The 24284-nt window shown below is 48.1% G+C and overlaps 3 protein-coding genes across 5 annotated transcripts in view; 2 read left to right on the forward strand and 1 right to left on the reverse strand.

Moving 5' to 3' along the window:
- Positions 1–16: 16 nt before the first annotated feature.
- MYORG (myogenesis regulating glycosidase) lies at positions 17–3746 on the forward strand. The gene has a single exon (XM_019734470.3). It carries the CDS (start codon positions 17–19, stop codon positions 2162–2164), a length of 2148 nt encoding a protein of 715 aa, XP_019590029.3. The 3' UTR covers positions 2165–3746.
- Positions 3747–9499: 5753 nt separating this feature from the next.
- Positions 9500–12198, reverse strand: NUDT2 (nudix hydrolase 2). The gene is made up of 2 exons (XM_019734456.3): positions 12066–12198; positions 9500–10078 (listed from the first exon to the last, which is right to left on the reverse strand). Exons 1-2 carry the CDS (start codon positions 12190–12192, stop codon positions 9753–9755), a joined length of 453 nt encoding a protein of 150 aa, XP_019590015.2. The 5' UTR covers positions 12193–12198; the 3' UTR covers positions 9500–9752.
- An 8819-nt stretch (positions 12199–21017) lies between these two features.
- KIF24 (kinesin family member 24) overlaps positions 21018–24284 on the forward strand; it is a 53951-nt gene continuing 50684 nt past the window's right edge. For 2 of the 3 annotated variants that reach the window (XM_088793522.1, XM_019734378.3), the window contains exon 1: positions 21018–21395. In XM_088793522.1, coding sequence (XP_088649648.1) covers positions 21190–21395 — 206 coding nt within the window. In that variant the 5' untranslated portion in view covers positions 21018–21189. Of the gene's footprint in view, positions 21396–21566; positions 21769–24284 lie in introns of all 3 variants that reach the window. The other variant, XM_088793523.1, reaches the window with a different exon arrangement.

Genomic DNA, 24284 nt, shown 5'->3' on the forward strand with positions numbered 1-24284 from the left:
CCTTAACTAAGGGCTGATGCCTGAAAACCCTCAGGAGAAGAATCAGGCCAACCCCCGCCGCCGCCGCCCTGGGAGCCACATAGGCAATAAGAGTCCAGAAGCCGTCTCAGCCACAGCCATGTACACCTTCCTGCCTGACAACTTCTCACCTGTCAAGCCCAAGCCATCCAAAGAGCTGAAGCCACTGCTGGGCTCCGCCATGCTGGGGCTGCTGCTGGTGCTGGCTGCAGTCGTGGCCTGGTGCTACTATAGCGTTTCTCTACGCAAGGCAGAACGTCTGCGCGCGGAGCTGTTGGACCTGAACCTTGGCGGCTTCTCCATCCGTAACCAGAAGGGCGAGCAGGTCTTCCGCCTGGCCTTCCGCTCCGGCGCGCTGGACCTCGACTCCTGCAGCCGCGACGGTGCCCTGCTGGGCTGCTCTCGCACCGCCGATGGGCGTCCGCTGCACTTCTTCATCCAGACTGTTCGGCCTAAGGACACTGTCATGTGCTACCGCGTGCGCTGGGAAGAGGCGGCGCCAGGGCACGCCGTGGAGCATGCCATGTTCCTGGGAGATGCAGCTGCGCACTGGTACGGTGGCGCTGAGATGAGGACCCAGCACTGGCCCATCCGCCTGGAAGGCCAGCAGGAGCCGCAGCCCTTCGTCACCAGCGACGTCTACTCCTCGGATGCAGCATTTGGAGGCATCCTCGAGCGCTACTGGCTGTCGTCGCGCGCAGCTGCCATCAAGGTCAACGACTCAGTGCCCTTTCACCTGGGCTGGAACAGCACGGAGCGCTCACTGCGGCTGCAGGCGCGGTACCACAACACGCCCTATAAGCCACCAGCCGGCCTCGCCGCGGCGCCAGAGCTCAGCTACCGTGTGTGTGTTGGCTCAGATGTCACCTCCATCCACAAGTACATGGTGCGGCGCTATTTCAACAAGCCGTCTTGGGTGCCAGCACCCGAGACCTTCCGGGACCCCATCTGGTCCACGTGGGTGCTGTATGGGCGCGCGGTGAACCAGGACAAGGTGCAGCGGTTCGCCCAGCAGATCCGCCAGCACCACTTCAATAGCAGCCACCTGGAAATCGACGACATGTACACTCCTGCGTATGGTGACTTCCACTTTGATGAGGCCAAGTTCCCCAATGCCAGTGACATGTTCCTCCGCCTGCGGGACGCCGGATTTCAAGTGACGCTCTGGGTACACCCGTTCGTCAACTACAATTCATCATCCTTTGGTGAAGGCGTGGAGCGCGAGCTGTTCGTGCGTGAACCCACCGGCCGACTGCCCGCGCTAGTGCGCTGGTGGAATGGCATTGGCGCGGTGCTGGACTTCACGCGCCCCGAGGCCCGCGACTGGTTCCAGGGGCACCTGCGGCGGCTGCGCTCGCACTACGCAGTGGCCTCCTTCAAGTTTGACGCGGGCGAGGTCAGCTATTTGCCGCAGGACTTCAGCACCTACAGGCCGCTGCCGGACCCCAACATATGGAGCCGGCGCTACACCGAGATGGCGCTGCCCTTCTTCTCGCTGGCCGAGGTCCGGGTGGGCTACCAGTCACAGAACATCTCATGTTTCTTCCGCTTGGTGGACCGCGACTCAGTGTGGGGCTATGATCTGGGTCTGCGCTCGCTCATCCCTGCCGTGCTCACCGTCAGCATGCTGGGCTACCCGTTCATCCTGCCGGACATGGTGGGGGGCAACGTGGTGCCTGAGCGTGTAGCAGGTGGTGGCAATGTGCCCGAGCGCGAGCTCTACGTGCGCTGGCTGGAGGTGGCCGCCTTCATGCCCGCTATGCAGTTCTCGGTCCCACCCTGGCAATACGACTCCGAAGTGGTAGCCATCGCGCACAAATTCACCTCACTGAGGGCCTCGCTAGTGTCACCGCTATTGCTTGAGCTGGCAGGTGAGGTCACTGACACTGGTGACCCCATCGTGCGACCCCTCTGGTGGATTGCGCCGGACGATGAGACTGCACACCGCATCGACTCACAGTTCCTTATCGGGGACACGCTGCTGGTGGCGCCTGTACTGGAGCCAGGCAAGCAAGAACGCGATGTCTACCTGCCGGCAGGCAAGTGGCGCAGCTACAAGGGGGAGCTTTTTGACAAGACACCAGTGCTGCTCACCGATTACCCTGTTGACTTGGACGAGGTTGCCTATTTCATCTGGGTGTCCTGACCCAGCCCAGGGCTGGGAAACCCCACAGCACTAATCTCAGTCTTCAGGCAGACCTTTAACTCTCCATCATAATCACACCGTGTATCCCCAGAAAGTCCCTACCTCTGCACCACCCACTAAGTGGGTGCTGACATAAATGTGCTGCCCCAGCTCCTGTAGGGCCAGGGGACAGGGCAGGGAAGCAACTTCCCTCTCCAATGAACAATCCTAACAACCCCCTTTCCCTCCATATCCACTCCAGGCTGCAGAAACCTGTTTCCTGGGGTAGGGATAGGGTGAGTGAGTTCAGAGGAAAAAGGTCAGTTCTCTTCCTGTTACACATGGTTGGGTTTTAAAAGCACAAAAAGAAACCTCACTTGCCATCCTGGCCTGAGTAGCTATCTTCGTCCTTCTGAAGTGAGGACTTGATCCTCTTTAAGGTCCCAAAATAGCCCCCTGCCACACTTAGAAAGGGCACATTCTTGGAGTCGGAAGCCAGGCCCTGAGTTCCCTGCATTGGCCTGAACTGTGGCTGACCTGGGCCCACCCCAGCTGGTGAGAAGGGATGGGGATACTTGGCCTACTGACAAGGAGGCAGGAGGTCCCCTCGCAAAATACAGGAGGACTGGGCTCAGCATGGAGCCATCATCATTGTCCCTCATTTGTGAAGAGACTCCTAACACTGTACTAACTCATCTGTGTACACACATGGGCCAGGGCCACCACCTGATGGGCACCTGATGGGCAAAGACTTGCACGGTCATACAGGCTAGACTTGGTGCCTTAACTCAAGAACGAGAGAGAGAGAGAGAGAGAGAGAGAGAGAGAGAGAGAGAGAGACCATATGTCCCTGTATCTACTGAATGAACACAGGACCCCTGAGGCTAGAGAAGCCTGGAGGGAGGAGGCAGGGAGCAAATTTGAGGCTTTGATTGTTGAATTGGCCTCCTCCCAGTTGATGTCCCAGGGACTGTGGAAGTAAATCAACAGCCCTTTCAAGATTCCTCTGCTGCCTCACTCCCTGTACACATGGCAGGGGTGTGGCCTAAAAGAGAACAGTGTTCTTCTGGTGGTGGTGTGCTTCAGCACACGAACTACACGCTCACATCACTGCCTGCAAATACACACACAGGGTAAGGGCTTTCATTTCAACCATTTTCCCTTTCTAAGAACAATCTCAGCCAGAGAGTTTTTCCTCACTTTACAGCTGAGTCCGGTGAAAGGCGTGGCTTGCCAAAGGGCGCAGGTGGGAAACAGGCAGGGCTTAGCTTCCTTCAACTTGGACAGTAGAACCAGAGCCTCACTCGCTAGAGAAGGCAGGCCTTTGCCCATTGCTTCATCCCTGTTTTCTCAGTGTGAAGAATGCCTAATGAAAGTTTAAGGGCACTCACAGATGCCCATCTCCAGTGCTGATTCTACCACTCATCTACAAGCTGCATGACCTTGAGCAAGCTGCTTAACCTCACTGAGCCTCAGTTTCCTCATGTGTAAAGTGGTGATGATAATACCTACCTCCCAGGTTGTTGTGGGAAGTATAAGCACAGATGTATGTAAAGTGCCTGGCATAGTAGGTGCTCAATAAAAGGTAGCTATTATAATACTATTTCTTGTTTTCTTCCTTAAAAATGACAAGGATTTTTCCAGGTCCAACTCCCAGCACAAGTGGCTTTCTCTAGGCCTGCATGTGACACCCTCTTCCCAAACCTCTGCACATAGCACCCATTTGAAGTCTAAGTTTGTGATCCAAAGGACACTGGTCCGGGAGAAAGGCAAGAGAAGAAATACCTAAAGGTGGGATGTTGGGACACAGGATTCCTTGGTCCCCAGGAGATGGGGAGTAAATGAATTAGCTTCCCTCTCCCCTTTTTTGTCAAGAACATATACCAATAAGTACTCAATGATAAGCCTCCCCGGGCCCTGGTGGCCAGCCATGTGCTGTGGAGTGATTGTAGAAGGACACTCAGACTGGGTCCTAGAAAGTTCCCTAAATGGCTAGAGAGCATGACTCACACTTGAATGGCCCACCAGCTTTCTCTGCACCATGAAACCAATTTACCTAACCTCTCAAGCCTTGGTTTCTTCATCTTTAAAGTGGAATTTCTAGGATTCACTGAGATCTGTCTGTAAAGCACTTATGCAGTAATTGGCAAACAGTAAGTGCTCAATGAATGATAACTCCTATCAACTCTTATTGTAAACAAGGGACAAAGATAATCTCTGCCTAGAACCTCTGCTGTCCAATATGGTAGCCACTAGCCACATGTCACTTCTTTAATTTTAAAATTAAAATTAAACAAAATAAAAAACTCAGTTCTTGGGCCAGCCCGGTGGCTCAGGTGGTTTGAGCACCGTGCTCCTAACACTGAGGTTGCCAGTTCGATTCCCACATGGGCCAATGAGCTGCACCCTCTACAACTAAAATTGTGAACAACAGCTCTCCCTGGAGCTGGGCTGCTGTGAGCAGCCAGAGGTTGGTGTGAGCTGGCGTGAGCTGCCGTGAGTGGCCAACCAACGACGGGCACCAACTGCCTCAGCCAGGGGGAGCACAAGGCTCACAATACCAGCATGGGCCAGGGAGCTGTGTCCTACACAACTAGACTGAGAAACAACGGCTTGAATTGGAGTGGGGGCTTGAACTGGAGTGGGGGGGGGGAGGCAGAAGAAGGGGAGAAGAAGAAAATCCTGTTCTTCAGGCGCACTAACCACATATCAAGCGTCCAAACACCATGTGTGACTAGTGGCTACCATATTGGACAGTGCAGAGTAGAGAACATTTCCATAATTGCAGAAAGTTCTGTTGGAGAGCCCTGGACCAAGCAGTGTGTGTTGTCTGAATGGAGTGGGGAGGGATAAAGTAATCTGTAAGGCCTAAGTCACCTGGCAGGGAGGCGAAGGAATACCCTTTAGAAGGGCATTGAGGATAGGCAGTAGTGTTTTACAGCCTAGATGGGGGAGGGGACACATCATGCCCACTGAACACTCACTGTGTGCAGGGACAGGGCCAAAGGGACGAGTGTCCTTCTCTGGCCAAAGTCCAGCAAACTGGTCCTTGACTTGTGGTCTGGTGTCTAGCTTGGCCTCTGCCATTGGCCTCATTACAAAAGCACAGATGAACAAACGGAAGCACTGGGAGAGAAGGGCATTAGCCTGAAGTCACACAGGAGATTGGTGTTTCTATCCAGATGCCTAGAATCTCCCACCCAGCATTCACCCAGCTGTCAGCAGCATGGCCTCGCCTTGGCCTGTATTCCTCCAAGGACAGGGAGCCAGCTGAAATGTGTGTCCCTGAAGCTGCCACCCAATAGGCCTGATTTTAGGCCAAGAATATTTCCCTTTCCTCTCTTCACACCAAAAAAGAGGTTCGAGAAGTTGGGTGGCGATGGGGGCTGGAATAGCAGGAACTGTGAGAAAGAGCTGAGTCTTAGAAACAGAAGGAGGGAGGGAACTGGACTGGAAGCTACTTCTACCCCTATTCTGCAGGATGCCAGGAACTTTGGCCCCTTCCAGTCTTGTGCTTTCCAAATGCATCGTTCTCTCTGCTCATCTGGATTAGAGTAGGGGCTGTCCCTCCTCCATGCAGATTTCAGCTGCCTTGTCATGGCCAGAATTCCTCACCCCTGGGCTGGTTGGGGTGGGGGCTGATATGAAGGAATGGGAAAGCCCTTCTTCAGAGGTAATGGGGAAGGACTGAGTGGCCACTGTAGGAAATCTGGGCCTGGGGCCTAATTTCCTCATTCTGTGACCCTGTGCACCCTGAGAGTCTGCCTCCATTTCCCTCCAATACCATATGAATCAACTGAACCCTGGCGAAGCCCTTTCTCTAAGCCGTGAATTTTCTGGGTCTTTGCCCTTGTTTCTCCAGATCCGGGTAAAGTGTCTCTCACCCTGGCGGGCTCCAGAGCAAGTCTTTTTCTGATGGTTCTTCTCACTGAGCTTTCTGATCTCTTCTCCCCTCAAGTCCAAGGCCACTGTTGACCTCTCTATCCCCTGGCCACTACCCCACGTCACGACTTATCAATTCTAGCCTGGAACACTGCCGTGGCCTCCTCTTTCTGCTCTTGGACCCTTCAATCCAATCCACGTAGCAGTCAAGGAAATCTTTCTGAAATTCAATTTTATCACTTAGGAAAAAAAAAATCAAGCTCTGGTGTTCAAGGCCTCTAAGATCTGCATCCTTCTTTCACCCCTCGTTCTGTTTTGCTCACACACACATACATATGAACATATTTTGAAAAGCATTTGAAGAAATACTGCCTTCCATGCTGGGAACAGCTACACAGCCATCCCTGCAAAGGGGACCTGCCTGGACCCAGTCTTGAAGAAAATCCACAGTAGCAACTGGGTGATTTCCTTTCCTGCCATTGTCTGACTCAGTGGGACTTCTGCTGACAGACTCCCCCCACCCCTTAGCATACCTCAGCTCCCAAAGAACAGCTTGGTTTTTATCTTAAGGCTAGCCATTTAATTCATTATGCCCAAGGATCTTCCTAACAGCTTGAGCAGAGGGGAAAATTCTTTTTTTTCAATGTATTTCACCATTTTAATGGGATATAGGGGAAAACAGAGGCTGGTTCCTCGTTTTTAAAAATTGAGCTATAATTGATATAACATTGTATTAGTTTAAGGTATACAAAGTAACGATTCGATATTTGTATGTATTGCAAAATGATCATAAGCCCAGTTAACATTTGTCACTAAACAGTTACAAAAAAAACCCTTTTTTCTTGTAAGACTATCCAAGATCCACTTTCCTAGCTACTTTCAAATATGCAATACAGTATTACTAACTACGGTCACCATGCTGGACATCACATCCCCAGGACTTACTCATTTTGTAACTGGAGGTTTGTACCTTTTGACCCTCTCTCCCCAGTAGGGGAGGGAATTCTTGGCTTTATGTGGCAAACCCTGAGTTTGGCTGGGGGTAAGGTTGAGGGGGGGAATGGGAGAGAAGAGGGGGAGTCCCTGTTCCTGAGATTTCCCAGTCTGAGGAACAGGAAGAGGTTGTGCTGTTTCTCCTTCCCTAGCCCCCTTTCTCTTCCTCAGGGAGCCCAGTTGGGAATTTCCTATTATACAATCCTGAGCAGGAGGGTGGAGTGGGAGGGGAGGGGAAATGAAGGGGGGGGTTGGGGAGAAGGCAGAGAGCAGGTCCCTGTGTGCCTCTATAGCACAGCCTCAAGTGGGCAACAGTGGGGCTGGTGCAGCCCTCCTTCATAGAAGAAGACAGATTGGGCCTCAGCTGCACCCAGGAAGAAGGACCCTCTGCTTCCCAAACATGGAGTCCCATATCCACACAAGTCTATCAACTGAAATTCTACCATTAAAAACTATCTTCATTCCTTTGGATCTTCAGTTCAGCAAACAAGTGCCTACTGTGGGGGTGTAAGGTATTGCTTTGAGGGTTAAGAGGGCATTTTGGTTTTCCAGAGCCTCTGTTAAATGTTCCTAGGAGGGGGCAACTTAAGACCACCCTGGTGGGGCTAAGTCCATTAGTTGCTTCTTCACCCTGGGGGTGGAGGTGGTATTGGGGAGAACAGGTGGAGTTCCAAACGGAGGCTCTTCAGGTGCAGGTGGGGAAACAGGATGGCATTTATAGGCTGGGTGGTTATCAGGGAAAGCTTCCGGAAGGAGATACTCTGGAGCTTGGAGGGCCTCAGATTACGAGGAAACTGCGGCCTTAGCCCCAAAGCTCTGAACAAGGCCAGCTGGCCAGAGGCAGAGGGGTGACGACGACAAAGCCTCCTCACCGTCCACATCCCAGTGTCGGTTCCTTCTCCCCCACCCGTCTCCACCTCCCATAACATGCCCCGCTACTACCCTGCTGTCAATTCTTCCTGCAAAGTGAGCAACTGAATATACAATTTACACCTCCGCCTACTCCAAAGTACATGTGTTTGTTTCAGTGGAAACCTCTGTAAGGTCCAGAAAATGACCCCAACGTACACAAGATATTCTAAAGCAGTTTTCCCTCTGGTACCCCATCCTCAAAGCACCCCACATCCAGGCAACTGCCAGGGCCATCTACTTTCTTAATCCTCCATTTTCCCAACTATAAAAATGAGCAGCGAAATCAGGTCATTTTCCAGGTCCCTTCCAACCCTGACGTACGAGGTCTTAGCATCTTGAGACTCCACAGCCTCCCATGCTGAGAGCACAGGGCCGGCCAGCCCTTGTTAGGAGGCAGCTAGTCTGTGGTTTGGCACCACTGCCCAGCAGGCATTTATTAAATCAATGGGATGTGGTCCCTGCTGGCCTAGAAAGAGAACATTAAGCTCCAAAAACTTCCTGCAGCAGGCCTCCTTCAGAGTGCAGCTCAGAGGGGTGAGGAACAAAACCATTCAGGTCCCTGGCGGTGCTCCAAGATCCTGTTCGCTAGTACTTTTGCCCTGTCTGCACAGAGAACCAGTGACTAAAAACATCTGGAAGCCTGAGTAAGACGTGGGCAACTTCTCTCTCCTTCCTCTGGGGGTGCCAGTTCTTGACCCTGGTAATCCAGGTTGACCTTTGCCAACGCCCCTTCCCATCCAACCTTCTGCACTTCATTGGGCAACAACCCTCTAATAAGATCCACATGAATCCAGCTGCTAACAACTCCTGGAAGGGCTGTAGGATCTAACACCTGCCATGCATTCCTTGAGCCCTAGTAGCAAGGGAAAAGAGGGCTGAGTCCCAACTCTTGCGCCTCTGGGTCTTCCAGTTGAGTTGTGGAGAAAAAGAGTATGTGGGAAAAGAGAAAAGGCAATGATGGGGGCTTGCTAAAGACAGAGACGGCAGCTGCAGGTGAGGAGTGCACACGACTGCCGGGTCGCCCAGCGGAGCACACCCAGGCCTGGGCCTGCCTCCTGCTAGTGACCTCAGTCATGTTGACAAGGCCATGCTGACTCTGGGAGGCAGGACTAGGCTGAGAGGTTGGAGTTACATGTGTCACTGACCTGGTGGCCCAGGGTTGCCTGTCCTTCCTCTCCCTGTCGTGATCTGGGCATGTCCCAAAGTTCCTTGGGTCTCTAATTCTTTTTGAAAATATTTATTGAGCACCTGTAAGTGCTTGAAGCTGGGAGAGACACGTGAGTGAGCTGAACAGACCTCATTCCTATGCTCTAGTTCTACTCGCATATCCTGTCCGACTATAGACACAGTCTCTTGTACACTGGTGGGGGTGGGGTGAAAGTGCTTGGAGTTCCTGAGGCAGGAGAGCGCCCTGGGCAGCTTTGGGGCTCTCCTATTCTGACTCCCCACCTTAGCTCCTATGGGGTACACTGCACCGACACAGGCTTCCCTCTGGCTAAGGTCAGAGCTCCGATTCACGTTAGCATTCTTCTCCCTAAGGGCAAGAGTCCAAGAAATAAATACAACAGGTTACTCTGCTTGACGTTTATTAAGTACAAGGCTGTACTTACTGGGCCTGGCCTTCTTTTAAACTCCTCCTTTGCCTTCCTTTCCACCCAGCTAAGATTTTTGCCTGTTCTGCTCCGTGAGTCCTCAACTGATTTTACTAACCTATCTGCTCTTCGCTATGATGAGCCAAAGACTAGCACAGCCTTCTCTGTAGCTGAGGGTGGGTTCATCTCAGAAGGCCCTCAAGGCTCTTACTGAGGCAAACAACTCTGCTTCAGTCAGCTGAGGCCACTGTGGAGCAGAGAAACTGGTGTCCTTCTTGGAGCGCTGCCTCCATTTCCTTGAACTGAGCCAACTGGCAGGCCTCCTCCAGCCCCAGCCAGCGGTAAGCCTGGTGCTCGTGGGAGAGGCGGATCTCCACGTCGTGGTCCTTCACCTCTGCCAGCCAGTAGATGACTGTTTTAGGTTTCTTCCTGGCCACATAATTGAGCTCCTTTCTGAACCCCTCAATGATGGTCAGCTGGCTTGCTTTTAGGCCGGCTTCCTCCTGAGTTTCCCGCAGGGCTGTTTCCAATTCATTTTCTCCTGGCTCCACATGGCCTAGTTAGGAGAAAAGAAGAGGAGGGGGAGATAATCTTTAAAAGAAGCTGTATTTTCCAGGTTAGATGATTTAAAGATGGGGTCTTCAGTGACTTTCCTAGCTGTTGTTACGCTAATGGGAGCCTAGAGATTGGCAACATCTTCACATACCTAGGAATGGGGTGCCGGGCAGGTAGTGTCTGGCTCTGTGGTGTCTGGGAAACCCCTCCTCCCCACCCCATCTTCTCTGCAGAGAGTGAAACAGACCATGTGTTTGGCAAGTCTGGTCTAGAATACTGCTCTTTGATGGTGAGAAAGATGGCCTCCCTCAGACTTCTGCTTTCCTCTTCTTTGGAGCTCTCCTCATCCTGTATCCTCAGGGAGACTTTTCCCGTGGAGACCTTCAGGCGATTTTCCCAAGGACAGGCCATCCCTTCTGGGCAGATGGGAGCTGGCTGAAGACGGAACACTTTGCCTACAATCCACAGTGAGGATTTAAACTGTCCGCAGTTGGTCTCTTAAGTCCCAGGGCCAACAAGACAGGCTCAAAACCATGCACTGCAGCACCAGCAGCTGTTTCCAAGTAGCTATCAAGGCTTTTCCAAATTGTTTTCATCTTTCTAACTGAGCAAGACCAGATTCCAGTTTCATAGGGAAAGTCCTGATGGGAACTTAGACTAAGGACAAGCTGAGAAACAGTTCTAAGAAAATTTGTTGGCAAGACCCAAACCCAAGCAGACAGCTGCCAAGAAACTGTTGTTGTAGAAGAACTTGAAGCTCTGCAGACTAGAGAAGCCCTCAGCTCTGCCTGTAGGCCCTCCCTGCAAATTCTCAGCCTGCCCAGAGGAGCCAAGGACTGGGGGCGGGGGGTCTGGCAGCCTCTGTCAACACATGGCTCCAGCAAGTTCCTGGGGGCCTCCTGGGCCAGGAGCTCACGGGGAGCAGGAATTTAGCTGTTCCCTTCTTGGTTTGGAGATGGGGCTTTATCTCAGTGCTCTTCTGTACCAGGGGTCCTTACAGCAGTGCCCTTAGTCAGCTGCTGCTACACAGCTCCGACAGAAAACGATCAGCTTGGACTTGAAAACCCACTCTAGCTCATGGCTTCTGGAGAATTTTCTCTGTATGGCACCTCATATAGCTATGCGCACAAAGACAGGTAGGTAATGCATCGAGAGGAGGGTGGGAGGGATGCTGGTGGTGACAGGTGACTGACCCAGGATGTCTTAACCACACTCAGAAGAGTGGGGAGTCTCTGAACACTCTTCCCGACGTCATCTACTCAGCATTCAGCCCATCAGTGTTAACAGGGTAACTTCTCCCTGAGGCCCAAGCAGGAAAAAATGTGGCGGTCCTTTGAAATCTTTCAGTGAGAGGGGACCATGCAGTGTGACTTAGATGATGAGGAGACAAGTATGTATGTACCTATTCAAAGTATTTGTTAAAATGCATAGTATTTGTGATACTTCTGTCCCTTTTACCTTGTTTCTCCCTAGTGAAACTCAAATGTGCAAGTTTTATTTCCTGTTCCCATGTCCTTGTTTTCCTACCCCTGGATCCTTGCTCACCCCTCCCACCAACTCCCCTTTAAAGTCCCTGATCCCTACCGTCTGAGGGCTGCTCACTCTGGGCCCCTGAATTGTGGCCCAGTAATGACTTGACCCCAAGGACCCCAATGCCCAGCCTAGTGCCTTTTGTCCTTCCCAGCCATTCATCACGAGGCTGGTGCTCTGGTGAATTACACACACACACACACACACACACACACACACACACACACACACACCCAGGTGACGTTTCTGTCCTGGGATTCAGTCACCGAGTTCTATTTCCAGCTCTGCTCTGGCCTGGCATGGAGACCTTGTATGTAGAGAGGATCAAAGGCTCCTACCCACCCCAAGTCCTCCTGCTGCACAGTCACCGGGAAGCAAGACTTGTGGGGCTCTTGGCATGGCGGATTTCTGAGTAACGCTTGGCATTTCCCCAACATCCAGCCCCTCTGGCCTCGCACCTTTGGGAGGAGTCCAGTGATGAATGCCATCGGATGCCTGCAGCAGCAGAAACTCAATTGTAGTGTTGTCCACCTTGGGAACGAGGTGTCTTCGGAAGATGATCAAGCCACATGCTTTCAGGGCCATGGTCTGTTTGAGAACTTAATAAAGAAGACATGGGACATTGGAAGTTACACTAACCAGGAAAATCCATACTGGGGGGCCGCACTCTGGTGCTGGTGAGTAGCACAAGCCAATAGTGACCTCCTCACCTACAGAAAAAGGCAGCATGCCAAGGACCAATGAGGGGAAACCAGGAATCAAAGATGGGCTTTTCTGTGTAACTGCAGGATCCTGGCCCCACCCTGTCAGTGTGGCTCTATTCCAACTCCTCCCAGATCTCCCTGTTAAAATATAGGGCTGGTGTGTGCGCGACGAGATCCTCAGGAGTAAACCCACTGAAACTGGAGAGATGCTGGGAATGGGAGAGGCGCAGCACAGTATTACTGAATCCACAATCCCATTTCCCTCAGCCTCCAGCCTGAGTCTCTGGAGCAGAGACCCCAACAACGTGGTATCTGATGGCTCAGAGGGGTCATTTAGGAAGGGTAGCTTGGTGTCCTAAACACTCTTTTGTTTTTGATTTTTTCAGTCTTTTATCTGTATTTTACAATGCTATATATTCACATCGTTCAAAATTCAAAGTTCAAAAGGGCATACATAGTAGGAAGCCTCTTTCTGACCATCAAAGATAAACTATTATAGCATAGTGGTCAAAAGCATGAATCTAGAACCCGGGTTCAGGTTCTAACTCTGCCACTTATTCACTGTGTGATTAGCTCCTAAGCCTCAGTTTCCTCCTCTGTAAGACAGGATAATAACAGTTCTACCTCAAAGGGTTGCTGTGAGGATTACATGACTTAACTTCTGTAAAGTGCTTTAGAATAGTGCTTGACATGTAAGTGATTTCAACATACATAGAAAAATGTCTGGAAGAATACATATCATTGTTTTCTGGAAATGAGATTATGGGGAGACTTTCATTTTCTACTCCATGTATTTCTGTATTGTTTGGAAATTTAGAGAACATTTATTAATTTTATAATCAGCAATACAATAAAGACTAAAGTTTTTTAGTTTTTTTCCATTTCAGAAAAAATGTCAACAACAACAAAACACAGGAAGGAAGAAGAGCAGGAATATCTGCAGAAGTGAAAAAAGAATTCATCATCTGAAGGGGGACATGTAATCAAGGTAACAAAAATATGGAAGATCTTTTATGTAAGGCCCTGTTAAAGAAAAATTTGTGTCATTTGTTCATTCAACAAATATTTACTGAGGACCTACTATATACTAAGTACTATTCTAGGCCTTTGCCCTCATTTCATGCAGTTTATATTCTAGTGGGAGAGGTAGACTTTAATCGAATAATTAAGCAGATTAAAAAATCATTGTCAATAAGGTATGTGCTACAAAGGAAAAATGTGTGATGTGCAACCTGACCTTGTCTAAGGGACCAAGAAAGGATTCCTGGGGGAAGGGATGTTTGAGCAGAGAAGTAAAGGATGAGTAAAAGGTAAGTTGGCAAAGGGAAGGAGAGAGGTATGCTCCACGTAGAGGGAACAGCATGGGCAAAGGTCCTGAGGTGGGATGGCAGAACTGAAAGAAAGCCAGGTGTCTCAAATGCGGCAAAGGCCTGGGAGAGTGGCCCATGTAGGAAGAGGTTTGAGTCAGCACGGCCTCATCTGCAAAATTCCAGAGCCAAAGAAGGAGCTGGTACTCACGGATAGCAGAGCTGATGCAGAAAGGGTGGCTGGGGTAGTGGTTGATAGTCTCCACGGCCCTCCTGTAGGTGCTCAATCAAGATGAGCTTGCATCTATCAAAGGCATAAAAATCAGACCCAGGGGTGGACGTTGGTTAGAGCGCAAGCTCTGGGCAACGGGGCTGCCGGTTTGATTCCCACATAGGCCAGCGAGCTGTGCCTTCCGCAACTAGAATGAAGTCAATGAGATGCTGCTCAGCTTGTGGGTGGCAGATGGCTCAGTTGGTTGGAGAGCGGGCTCTCTCTCAACCACAAGGTTGCCGGTTCGACAGAAAAAAAATCAGACCCAAACTGAAACCTGTTCCAGGGCAATTATTTGGACTGCCAATAGGTGGTAATGTTACTTTAGGGAACGGAGAGTGGTACCTTACCAAAAAAACAAACACACTCAACACTGCGACCTTTCCAAATCTTTCTAAACCTTAATGAAAAGTTTTTAAGAATTTGAAATAATTTCAAAATGGGTTTTTAAAATGGTCTGCACTCATATACTGTTGGTGGGAGAGTAAATTAGCATATCCCCACAGAATAATTTGGTGACAATTATCAAAACAGCACATTCCCTTAGATCTAATGATTCCATTTCTAGTCACTATGACACACAGAAATACATGTTTAAGATGCACACACGAGGATATTCATCACAACCTTGTTTGCAATTTATCAAAAAAACAAAAAGCAGAAACAAATATCCATCAATATGGGAACAGTTAAATATAGTATATCTATATGATAGGATATTATGAAGCCGTGAAAAAATGAGGTAGAGCCAAAAGTGCTGCTTGTAAAAAGATATGCAGATGTACTGAGTTAAAAAAGTATGGTTTAGAATATTATGTATAATGTGATCCCATTTGAGTTTAAAAATTCATATGTAAACTGGTAGCAGGTTTTTATTAAACATTGTGTTCTGTTTCCCCGGTCTCTCTATTTGTGCTGAGAACTTTCCCCATTCTGGAAGCGAGAAGAAAGCATGCTGTCACCACAGAACTGGTGAACAAAGATTTCAAATGACTGATTCCAGGCTTAGGCAGAAACAGGTACCTGATACCCCCCTCCCAGATGCTCAGAAAGTATTAGCAAGCTGTACGAGCAGGTCGCCTTACCCCGGCCTCAGGTACAATCTCATGGAATGAGTGTTAGAAGCCCTATATAAACTTAGGGATCCAGTGCCCTGCCTGGGACACAGGAAGCATTCCTACTCCCGGCTGACATCACAATACAGTGTGAACAAAGATGCCTGCAGGGGGAGCCAAGAAAGACGGGCTTGGGTGGTCATGTGGAGCCAATGGGAAGAGGGGAGCCAGCCAGTATTTTCCTATGGGAGGGGGCTTAGGGTAGTGACAAGGGTGCACCCTAGCAAGAATATTATCTCAGTAGATACCCATGTGCAGGGGTGACCACATCTAAAAACCAGACGGACCAACTGTTCATGTCAATGGGAACAGAAGAGCTAGAATCAAGAGCTAGGATCAGAGGTTCTCTTCTTACCTATGCTATGGACCCATGGAGAGGACTGTTGTTCTAGAAAGGCAGAACTCCTACTTGCCCTTTCAATTGCTTGGCTTAAGCCAGCTCTTCCCTAGAATTTCTCCCTCCTTCCCCACACATGTATCCTCCTGCTCATCCTTTCCAAAGAAGCTCAGATGTCATTTCTTCAGTGAAGCCTTCTGGCTTCTAATTACTCCATCTTCTGGGCCTTTCTCATGGCCGAACACTTTGAGCAACAGAAAATTAAGGATTTAGTATAGGAATTAGACCTTCTGCAGTTATGGAAGTTGAGAGAGAAATGCGTGCAACTCTGTTGCCTCTGCATGTGGTCTTGGGCCTGAAATCTCTATAGGTCCTCGAGGCCAGCAACTGGGAAGGAAAGCTGGCTGTGAAGGGAGGTGAGCAAGGAAAACTGGAACTTGTCAGAACAAATCAGGACCTATAAGGATGGGAATCCAAGAGAACTGAAACCTGTGACTTCCTTTCACGGTCTCCAAGCTCATTGATGCAGGTGACTGGCAGTCGCTGGCGCCCTTTGCCACAGAGCTTATGTACACCTGGCCCAGGACTGAGAGGAGCTGAAAGAGGAGATTCAGCACGAGTTGGGGAGCTGAAAGCCTCAGAGCTGTCCTGCACCAACAAAGTGAGTCAGCAGATCAGTGTCAAAAGGTATGCACTGCCTCCGTGCCTGGTATCCTGCTCTGTCCCTCACAATGCACTGGCAGCTACTTCAGCTTTTCAAACCTCAAATAAAATTTTCTTGGGGTCAGCCCTAACCTGGAACCGTACAGGAAGGGAATCTGGGGAAACCCAGTTCCTGCTTAGCTAAGTGGACTCAGTGCAAAGTCACCCCAAGCACGCATACCTAGTATGGTAAATCTCTACCTCTGGCAGGGAAGCCAGACCATGAGCTATGTCTCCTTGGGACTCAGCACAGCAGCTCTCAACAGATGTTCATTGACTCAACAGAACTCTTTCCCCACCTCTCACTCGAACAAATGCTTAGGGTATGTTCCGGGAATTTGGGAAATAGCCCAGTGTTTTCCTAAAGACTGCCATTTACATAAAAGTCAATGGAGCTATTGTTGGAGGTTTTCTGTTTTTCTGGAGACTATGGAGCTGAAACTGTCCTGGGGTTTGAAAGCAGCCAGTTCGCTCACTCTTGTTCGGTCTCCCTACACCTCTGCCTCTCTCTCTCTCTCTCTCTCTCTCTCATACACGCGCACACACACACACACACACACACACACACACACACACACACACACTCCAAATGGATTCAAACCTCAGGAGGTTAAAGAACATAGCATCCAATATGCAAATATGCCTGCAGCCAGGACTACAGAGGTGAGAACGCCAGGCTTGACAGCAGGCAATTCACACTTCAGAAAAGTGGCAAAGTGCCTTAGGTGGCTTAAAAAACCTGAACAAAACTCCCCCCTCAATGTCATCAGAAGGTTCCAGAAGCTAAGGAAAAGTGCTCTTGGCTTTCCCTATATATACAATTCCCTCACAGCCTAGGAGGTTCAGGATTTAGGTGCCAAAAAATAATTCACAGATAAATGGCTATACTGATGTGTTGTGTTCCAATATTTTCATCAAATTAATCAGAGTGCTATTGCAAGCATAGCTCAACCTGAAAAACCCTCACATATACCTTTAGATACAGAAAGAGCTCCTCAAATCCTCCCCTAACTTGTACTGCACAGTCTAAAATCCCTTTAGCAGAAACAGTGTTTCATGCCACCATTTTATCAATTAAGCATCTACACTGTGCCAGGTTCTTTACATGTATCTTTTTTTTTTTTTTTTTAAAGATTTTATTGGGGAACAGTGTGCACTTTCAGGACTTTTCTACAAGTCAAGTTGTTGTCCTTTTCAATCTTAGTTGTGGAGGGTTCTGTTCAGCTTCAAGTTGTTGTTCTTTCAGTCTTAGTTGTGGAGGGCGCAGCTCAGCTCCAGGTCCAGTTGCCTTTGCTAGTTGCAGGGGGCACAGCCCACCATCCCTTGCGGGAGTCGAACTGGCAACCTTATGGTTGAGAGGACATACTCCAACCAACTGAGCCATCCTGGAGCTCAGCGGCAGCTCAGCTCAAGGTGCCATGTTCAATTTTAGTTGCAGGGGGCAGAGCCCACCATCCCTTGCGGGACTCGAGGAATTGAACTGGCAACCTTGTGGTTGAGAGCCCACTGGCCCATGTGGGAATCGAACCGGCAACCTTCGGAGTTAGGAGCACGGAGCTCTAACCGCCTGAGCCACCGGCCCGGCCCCTACATGTATCTTTTTTAATGCTCAAGACAACTCTTAGCAATAAGTATTATTATCTTCATTTTACAATGAGGAAACTGAGATTCAAAAAGGTTAAAATACTTGCCCAGAGGCAGTTGGTCTGTGAATGGTAGGATTTGAATCCAAGTCAGTTCAACTCCAAAGGCTATATATTCTTTTCCCTTACGCAGCTCTCCTTACCATAAAAGAGCAGGGCTCGCTGCACAAGTGGCCGAGAGAGAGACACGCAAATGATTTAAAAAATTACTTCCAGTTCCAAAATTCCCAGTGTTTGATCTATATTCATATGGAGATTTTAAGATCTCTGGCTGGAATCCTTTCCACAGAATAGGTTTTATTTTGAGGGGGGTGTAGATGAATGACCTTGGTGCCCAAAGACAACCCTGGAGGGTAACGTGTAGCCTGGGGCCCCTAAATTTGGCCTCGTTGATAAGGATTCTATGCCTCCTCTGTTTTTTCCTGGGAAACAGGAACCGTTCAAAAACACATCCAGAAGCCTAGGGGTTCCCAAGTACCAAGTGTTGGGAAAACCCTTGATGCCAGCCTTGGACAAGCATACAAGCACCTAACTTAGGATGCTGGTGTCCAGGAAATTTGCCCAGGCCACTGCACTGTGAGGAAGGCCAACTCTGCAGCCCACAAGCAATTCTCACCGCTCAGCTTTCCCTTACTTCCCACATCATAATGGTCTTTTCTCTGATTCTTCAACTCCCTTCTTCCCTTTCAAAGTGGACAGAAATGAGTCACCCATCCATGAATAAAGCTCTCTCTTGCAACCACAACAGCAAAAAGAGGAAAAACAGAAAAAAAAGGAAAAGGAAAAAAAGCCTCCAACTACCATGACTAAATTGAGACAAAATGTTCCCTCAACTGCACCTTTCCCTAGATATCTGCCACTTTCTTTTCTCACAGAGACCAAGCTGCTGAGTCATCTCGCTATCTTTGCTATTTGGCTGAGGGAGGAAGCAGGAGGTTTCACCTGTAAGAACATGAATATTGGCTTCTAGGATGAGGCCAAAGTCAGACAAGGTTGGGAAAAAAATCATTCCTAGTAAAGGATTTCTGTTAAGTGGCCTATTAGTGCCATCTACTGTACAATTCTGGAAAGCAAACATGAGGAATTCTAGTATTAGGGCCTGAAGGGATTCATTTACTCATTTTACATCTGTTGAGTGTGTCCCATGCGACACGCAGTGTGACAGGATTGAAGAGTAGATATGAAGCTGAACACTACAAAGCCCCTGCTTTCTAGGGGTTCACAGCTTCATGAAAGTGGAAGATATTTAAACAAACAAGTTACCAGTGTGCTTTGTGCATTATAGGGGTAATTGTAAGATGGAAAGGTAGCAAAGAAAAAGGAGTGATTATCTTTCGGTCACAGGGGTTCCCCATAAGGGTTTTGAAGGAAGGCTAGGAGTTGACCAGCAGAACAAAGGTAGAGGCAAGGGAGCACTCCCGGCAAAGGGAGGAGTGTAGGCAAAGACCACATTCCATTGCTGAACAGCTTATTTGATATTCTGTAGGCAATGAGGAGCCTTTGACTAGTTTTAGGCAGGGCTGTAATATGCTCAGACTGACATTTTACAAAGACATTCTGGAAGCAAGGAAGGTGGAGAATGAATTAGAAGGAAAGATTGGAGGCAAGGAGACCCATCAGTTACAAGTCTGTTACCAACAGCCCAGATGACAAATGATATATAGAGTTAAAGTAAGGCAGAGGCCATGAAAAAGGAGAGTAAGGGATGAATTTGAATATCTCAAAGAGGAAATCAACACTATTTCACGTTTCATTGTTCCAGGGAGAGAGAAAGCTGTTTGTTTGGGTGACTAGGTATAAAAGAAATAGGTGGAGGAAGAAGTCGAGTGTAAGCTAATGATATCTGTTTGGGACAAGATGAACTTGAAGTGTTATAGAACAACCACAAGGTAAATAAAAGTGAGAAAGATGTAGCTCCCTAATTCAACAGCGGTGTTACTTTGAGCAAAATATTTCTCTATGCCTCATTTTCTTCATTTGTAAAGTGAGGGTAACTCCTTCTTTTCTTAATAGTTGTAGAGTTTAAAATAAATAATGTCCTCATAGGGTCTGACATGTCAGAGCTACTGAATATATGTGGTTACGCTTATCCCTGTGTCATAAAAGATCATCAGAAAGCTTCTTTATGTTGTTTTAATGGCATGCTCTTAGCTTTTATTGATAGTTGAAATCAAGAAATGGCTTTTCATATGTTCTGCAAAACACTGTTCATCACACCATGTATATTCCTTATGCATAAGGTCCCACAAGATAAATTCCTTTTAATATAGATACTACAAAGAATGTTCACTCTTTTGGAGAATGGATTGTTTCCTTATTAGTTATTTCTTTAATTGACCAGTTGTAGTTAAATTGGGTACTCAATTACAGTAAGTCTACTGGCCCATTGGCTAGTATATTTGCTTGTTTTTATTATGAAGTTAATAGCTACCATTTTTTTGAGGGGTCACTACTTGCCAGGCACCGTGCCAAGGGCTTTCCTTTCATTATTTCAATAACTCTTCACAATTGCCTGAGGCATTACTGTCATTTTTCAGAAGAGGGAAACTATGGCTGAGATGTGTCTGGGTAGTAACTCAAAAGCTGGTCTACCCGACTCCCAACATACTGCTCTTAACCTCAACTCTATATTAGCCTTTTACATTTGGCTATTTGATTGCATTCAGTTTACTTTACTTATATATTTTAAATATGATAAACACATAGTGCCCAAATCAGGCCAGAACAAAGAAAAAGGAAGTTACATTTTAGGTGATGGGACTCTCGTATGAATTTTACTTCTGCTATAACTGCCAAGATATATTATCCTTTCCATAAATGAAGCAATTAGAAAACATGAAATCTTTTTTGGGAAGTAAGTAGGATTTTAAGTTTAACAAGGTGAAAACTGAGGCTCAGGGAGGTTATGGCGCTCGGGCCTCTGGGGCCTAAACCCGGGAACTCTGGGATCCTGACCACCCACCCCATCACCACTTGCATGGGGGAAAGCAAGGCTCAACCGGAACTGAACCCTGCCCTCTCTCTGCGCACGTAGGTAAACATGGCCCGCGAGCAGCTGAGGCTGAGCTGCTGAGCTACTGACGGCTTGGCGGAGGGCGCGCCCACCTTTGACCCTGCAGCTACGGGGGAGATCGTCAGTTGCAGACTCCCTTCGCTCCGAACCTCAGTTCCTACGCGGAGAACAACCCAGATGGCCCTCGCCAAAGCTACTCACCCCAAGCAGCCCGAGACAGGAGGCGGATCGTGAACGGAGAAGAGTACGTCGACCAATCCGGAGAGCGCGATTGCGCTGTAGGAGACCAATAGTATGAAACAGAAGAGTCCTAGACCCGCCTCAGAGGTGCCTTTCACTCAGGACAACGCGAGACCTTTACTCAAGCAAAACAATTGGTTGAAAGATGGAAATTGTAGTTCTGCCCACTGTCTCCTCAGATCCCTGATTGGTCTTCTAGAGGAGAAGGCGGCCAACGTCAACGAGTTCCCTGGTTGCCCATTGGGGAGCAATGCGGAAGTGCCGGTGCGCGGGCGTTGGCGCGGGCGTTCGAACCGGCGCTTGGCGGCGTTGCCATAGGGATGAGGCCTGGCCGCCACCTCAAGCTCGTGAGTTGATGAGTTATCTCTGTTGCCGGCCTTGGAGCTACCTCTGTCGGCGTCGTCTTCCCCTGTCCTTAGACAGGGTTGATCGTGGAGGAATTTGGAAACCTCCGAGGTGAGAAGGGGTGGGGTAGAACCGGGACGGGTTAGGCCTGGTCGGAAGCCTTGGCGCCGGCCGCACGAGAGAGGGTGCGCAGGAGGAGGCCGGCGGTTGTGAGGGGACTGGGAGTTGGCCCCTCCGGATTGTCCGATTGCTTACCCACTCTCCTACCCTTCATCCCCACAGCTCTCCCCTTTCTTCAGCGATTATCTTGACCGCCGCTTCTCCCATGAAGCATTTTGTGAGTCTCGAAGTTCCGCTTTTGAACCCATAGGCCTGATTGGAACCTCTCTTAGAGCGCTTCTATTCCTCCTTGAATTATTTGTGTACTTCTGCGCACCCCATTCTCCTCCCTTCTCCCATGTAATTCTGAGGTCTTTAAGGCAAGGTAAGCATCTTTCACAGTGTCTTACACAAACAGGCATACCTCGGAGATATTGCGGGTTTGGTTCCAGACCACCGTGATAGGAGTATGGCAATAAAGCGAGCAGTCGTTTTATTGGTGGAGGGTCTTACCTTCAATTTGTATGAAACGCAACACCTGTGAAGCGCAAGAAAACGAGGTGTGCCTGTTGTAGATTTTTTTCAGGAAATGAGTTGAATTTAATTCACCACAGCTAGACTGGATTCCCCTCTATGCCCTGTCCCTTTTTGCCACCCACACAGATTATATTTTATTTTTGTTGGAGTAGGGGGTGGAAACCCTAATCTCATATGCAAAATAACTTGACATTTCACGGTTGGCCTTTCCCTTTGTAAAAGAGAAAACTTGCTACAACCCTTCCCGCATTGTGGCTTTTAGTATTGGTCTCCCAGTGCTTTTATTAGTCTTTGCTTAAAACAAATCATTTTGTTGTTGCTGTATGCCAAGAGAATTTATCTCAGTTTCTTAGTGACCCACAGCTATTGTCACATTTTAAGTGTGTTTTGGAAAATGCTTTTCTCCTTTACATTTGTATTCTGCTTGTAGTCTCTCTAGGTACTTGAATGCATTTCATAACTGTTCTGGTAGCCTAACCATTCCCCAGGTGTCCATGATAGAATTGCACTACTAAAACTTTCATTGCTAACTCGTAAGACAATACATACCCAATCTGCATTGTTGATGATTCTTATATCAAAAATCATAGCTCAATGAAAACTTGAATGAAGGGAATGAAAAAGACTGGTATAGTAGCTGTGTTCTTACTACTCTCTTATAAAAGTTTGAACACTACCTTATAGCTAAACAGCAGGTCTGTGACATGTAATGGAAACCAGACTGGGGATTGAGGGTTTGGTCTTGGCTCTGTCTCTAGCTCACTCATTGTGCCTGGCTTTGCAAGTCATTCAGCCCCTTTAAACCTTACTTTTTCCATCTGGAAAGTCAAAGGATTGAATTCGATTAGCATTCCTGTGGCTCTATGATCAATTTAATCAAGCAGTTGATGTCAGGTAGACATACAGTCAGCCTTCTAAAGACCACACAGGTGGAAGTAATAGTTACCATTTATTGAGCATTTATCAAAGGCTTTATATAAATATTACATTTTTCTTAGCATAGTACAATCATGTGCTGTTCACATAGCATTTCATTAAAAACTTGTAGTTAATGAAAATCTTTAGCTCTTCATAGTATGTATGTCCTTGGGGCAAACTAGGGCATGATCCTCTCATATTCCAGTTCAGGTAGCAGTTTTCAGCAGAAACAGCAGTTTCTTTCTCTGGGCTGCAATTTATTGTTTGTAAAGTAAGGGGTTGAACTCGTCTCAGATCCCTTACAGATTAATTGATTTATTAATCAAGTTTCCTGTGCTGACTCAGCAAACCTGTTCATAATTTGTGCCGAGTAGATCCACAAGAAATTTTGTTAAATGAATAATAGAGTTCTATTTCTCATACTTTGAGTATTGTGGTCATTGTATACTTCCCAAGTTATTGTCTCAAGGATTTTGATGTTCATATTTTATTAAATAAGAAGGATTTGCCATAGGCTTAAACTAATAATAATAAAAGGTACTATTTGTATTAGAAAAACCCAGTTTCCCACTAGTATTTCTTTTTCCTGTGTAGGGAAAAACCAGTTCTTTCCTTCCTGTGCATCTCCTTTATTACTCACATAGGACACTTCACTTATGACTCTCCTGGTCACAAAATACATGGGGATTTTTCCTCCACTAAACAATTCTGTGACACCAGCTGTATGGTCTACAATTTAACTCAGTCTGGAGCTATCTGGAGATACTGTCAGATCCCATAGGTTACGGACTCAGTCGCACAAGACTGCTCCCATACCACTTCAGATGACAATCACAAATAGTAGGTTCTCAGGTTACCCATAACTTCTGTCCGATTTGGCTACAAATTGGAGGTTCCCATGAACCCCTGCTTGGGTTCAATTAATTTGCTAGCGCAGCTCACAGAACTCAAGGAAACACTTATGTTTACCAGTTTATTAAAGATTATGATAAAGGATACAAATGAACAGCCAGATGAAGCTACATAGGGTGAGGTCTGGGAGGGTCCCAAGCACAGGAGCTTCTGTGTCCCTGGACTTGGGGTGTATCACCCGTGCTGTGTAGATGTGTTCACCAAACTGGAAGCTCTCTGAACCTCATACGTTTGGGATTTTCATAGAGGTTTCATCACATAGGCATGATCAATTACTAGCACCGTTTCCAGCCCCTTTCCTCTCTATGGAGAAGTAGGGAGGGAAGGCTGAAAATTCCAAGCTTCTAATTATGGCTCAGTCTTTCTGGTGACCAGCTCCCATCCAGGAGTCCACGCAGAGTCCCCTCAGAACAAAAGATGCTCACTTAGGAATTTACAAGGGTTTTAGGAGCCCAGGGTCAGGGATAGAATCAAAAATCAAATATTAGAACAAGAGATGCTCCTCGTGCTCTTATCACTTAGGAAATGACAAGG

Source organism: Rhinolophus sinicus, chromosome 16 (assembly GCF_057876585.1).
Source record: "Rhinolophus sinicus isolate RSI-liver-muscle chromosome 16, RSI-T2T, whole genome shotgun sequence".
Taxonomy (NCBI): domain Eukaryota; kingdom Metazoa; phylum Chordata; class Mammalia; order Chiroptera; family Rhinolophidae; genus Rhinolophus; species Rhinolophus sinicus.

What these genes read in the sequence shown, in the direction of transcription:
- MYORG (XM_019734470.3), top strand. Translation starts at nt 17, where the DNA reads ATGCCTGAAAACCCTCAGGAGAAGAATCAGGCCAACCCCCGCCGCCGC.
- NUDT2 (XM_019734456.3), bottom strand. Translation starts at nt 12,192, where the DNA reads ATGGCCCTGAAAGCATGTGGCTTGATCATCTTCCGAAGACACCTCGTT. An exon ending in TCACTGGACTCCTCCCAAAG is followed by an intron (nt 10,079 to 12,065) that starts GTGCGAGGCCAG and finishes TCTCCTAACTAG; the next exon opens with GCCATGTGGAGCCAGGAGAA.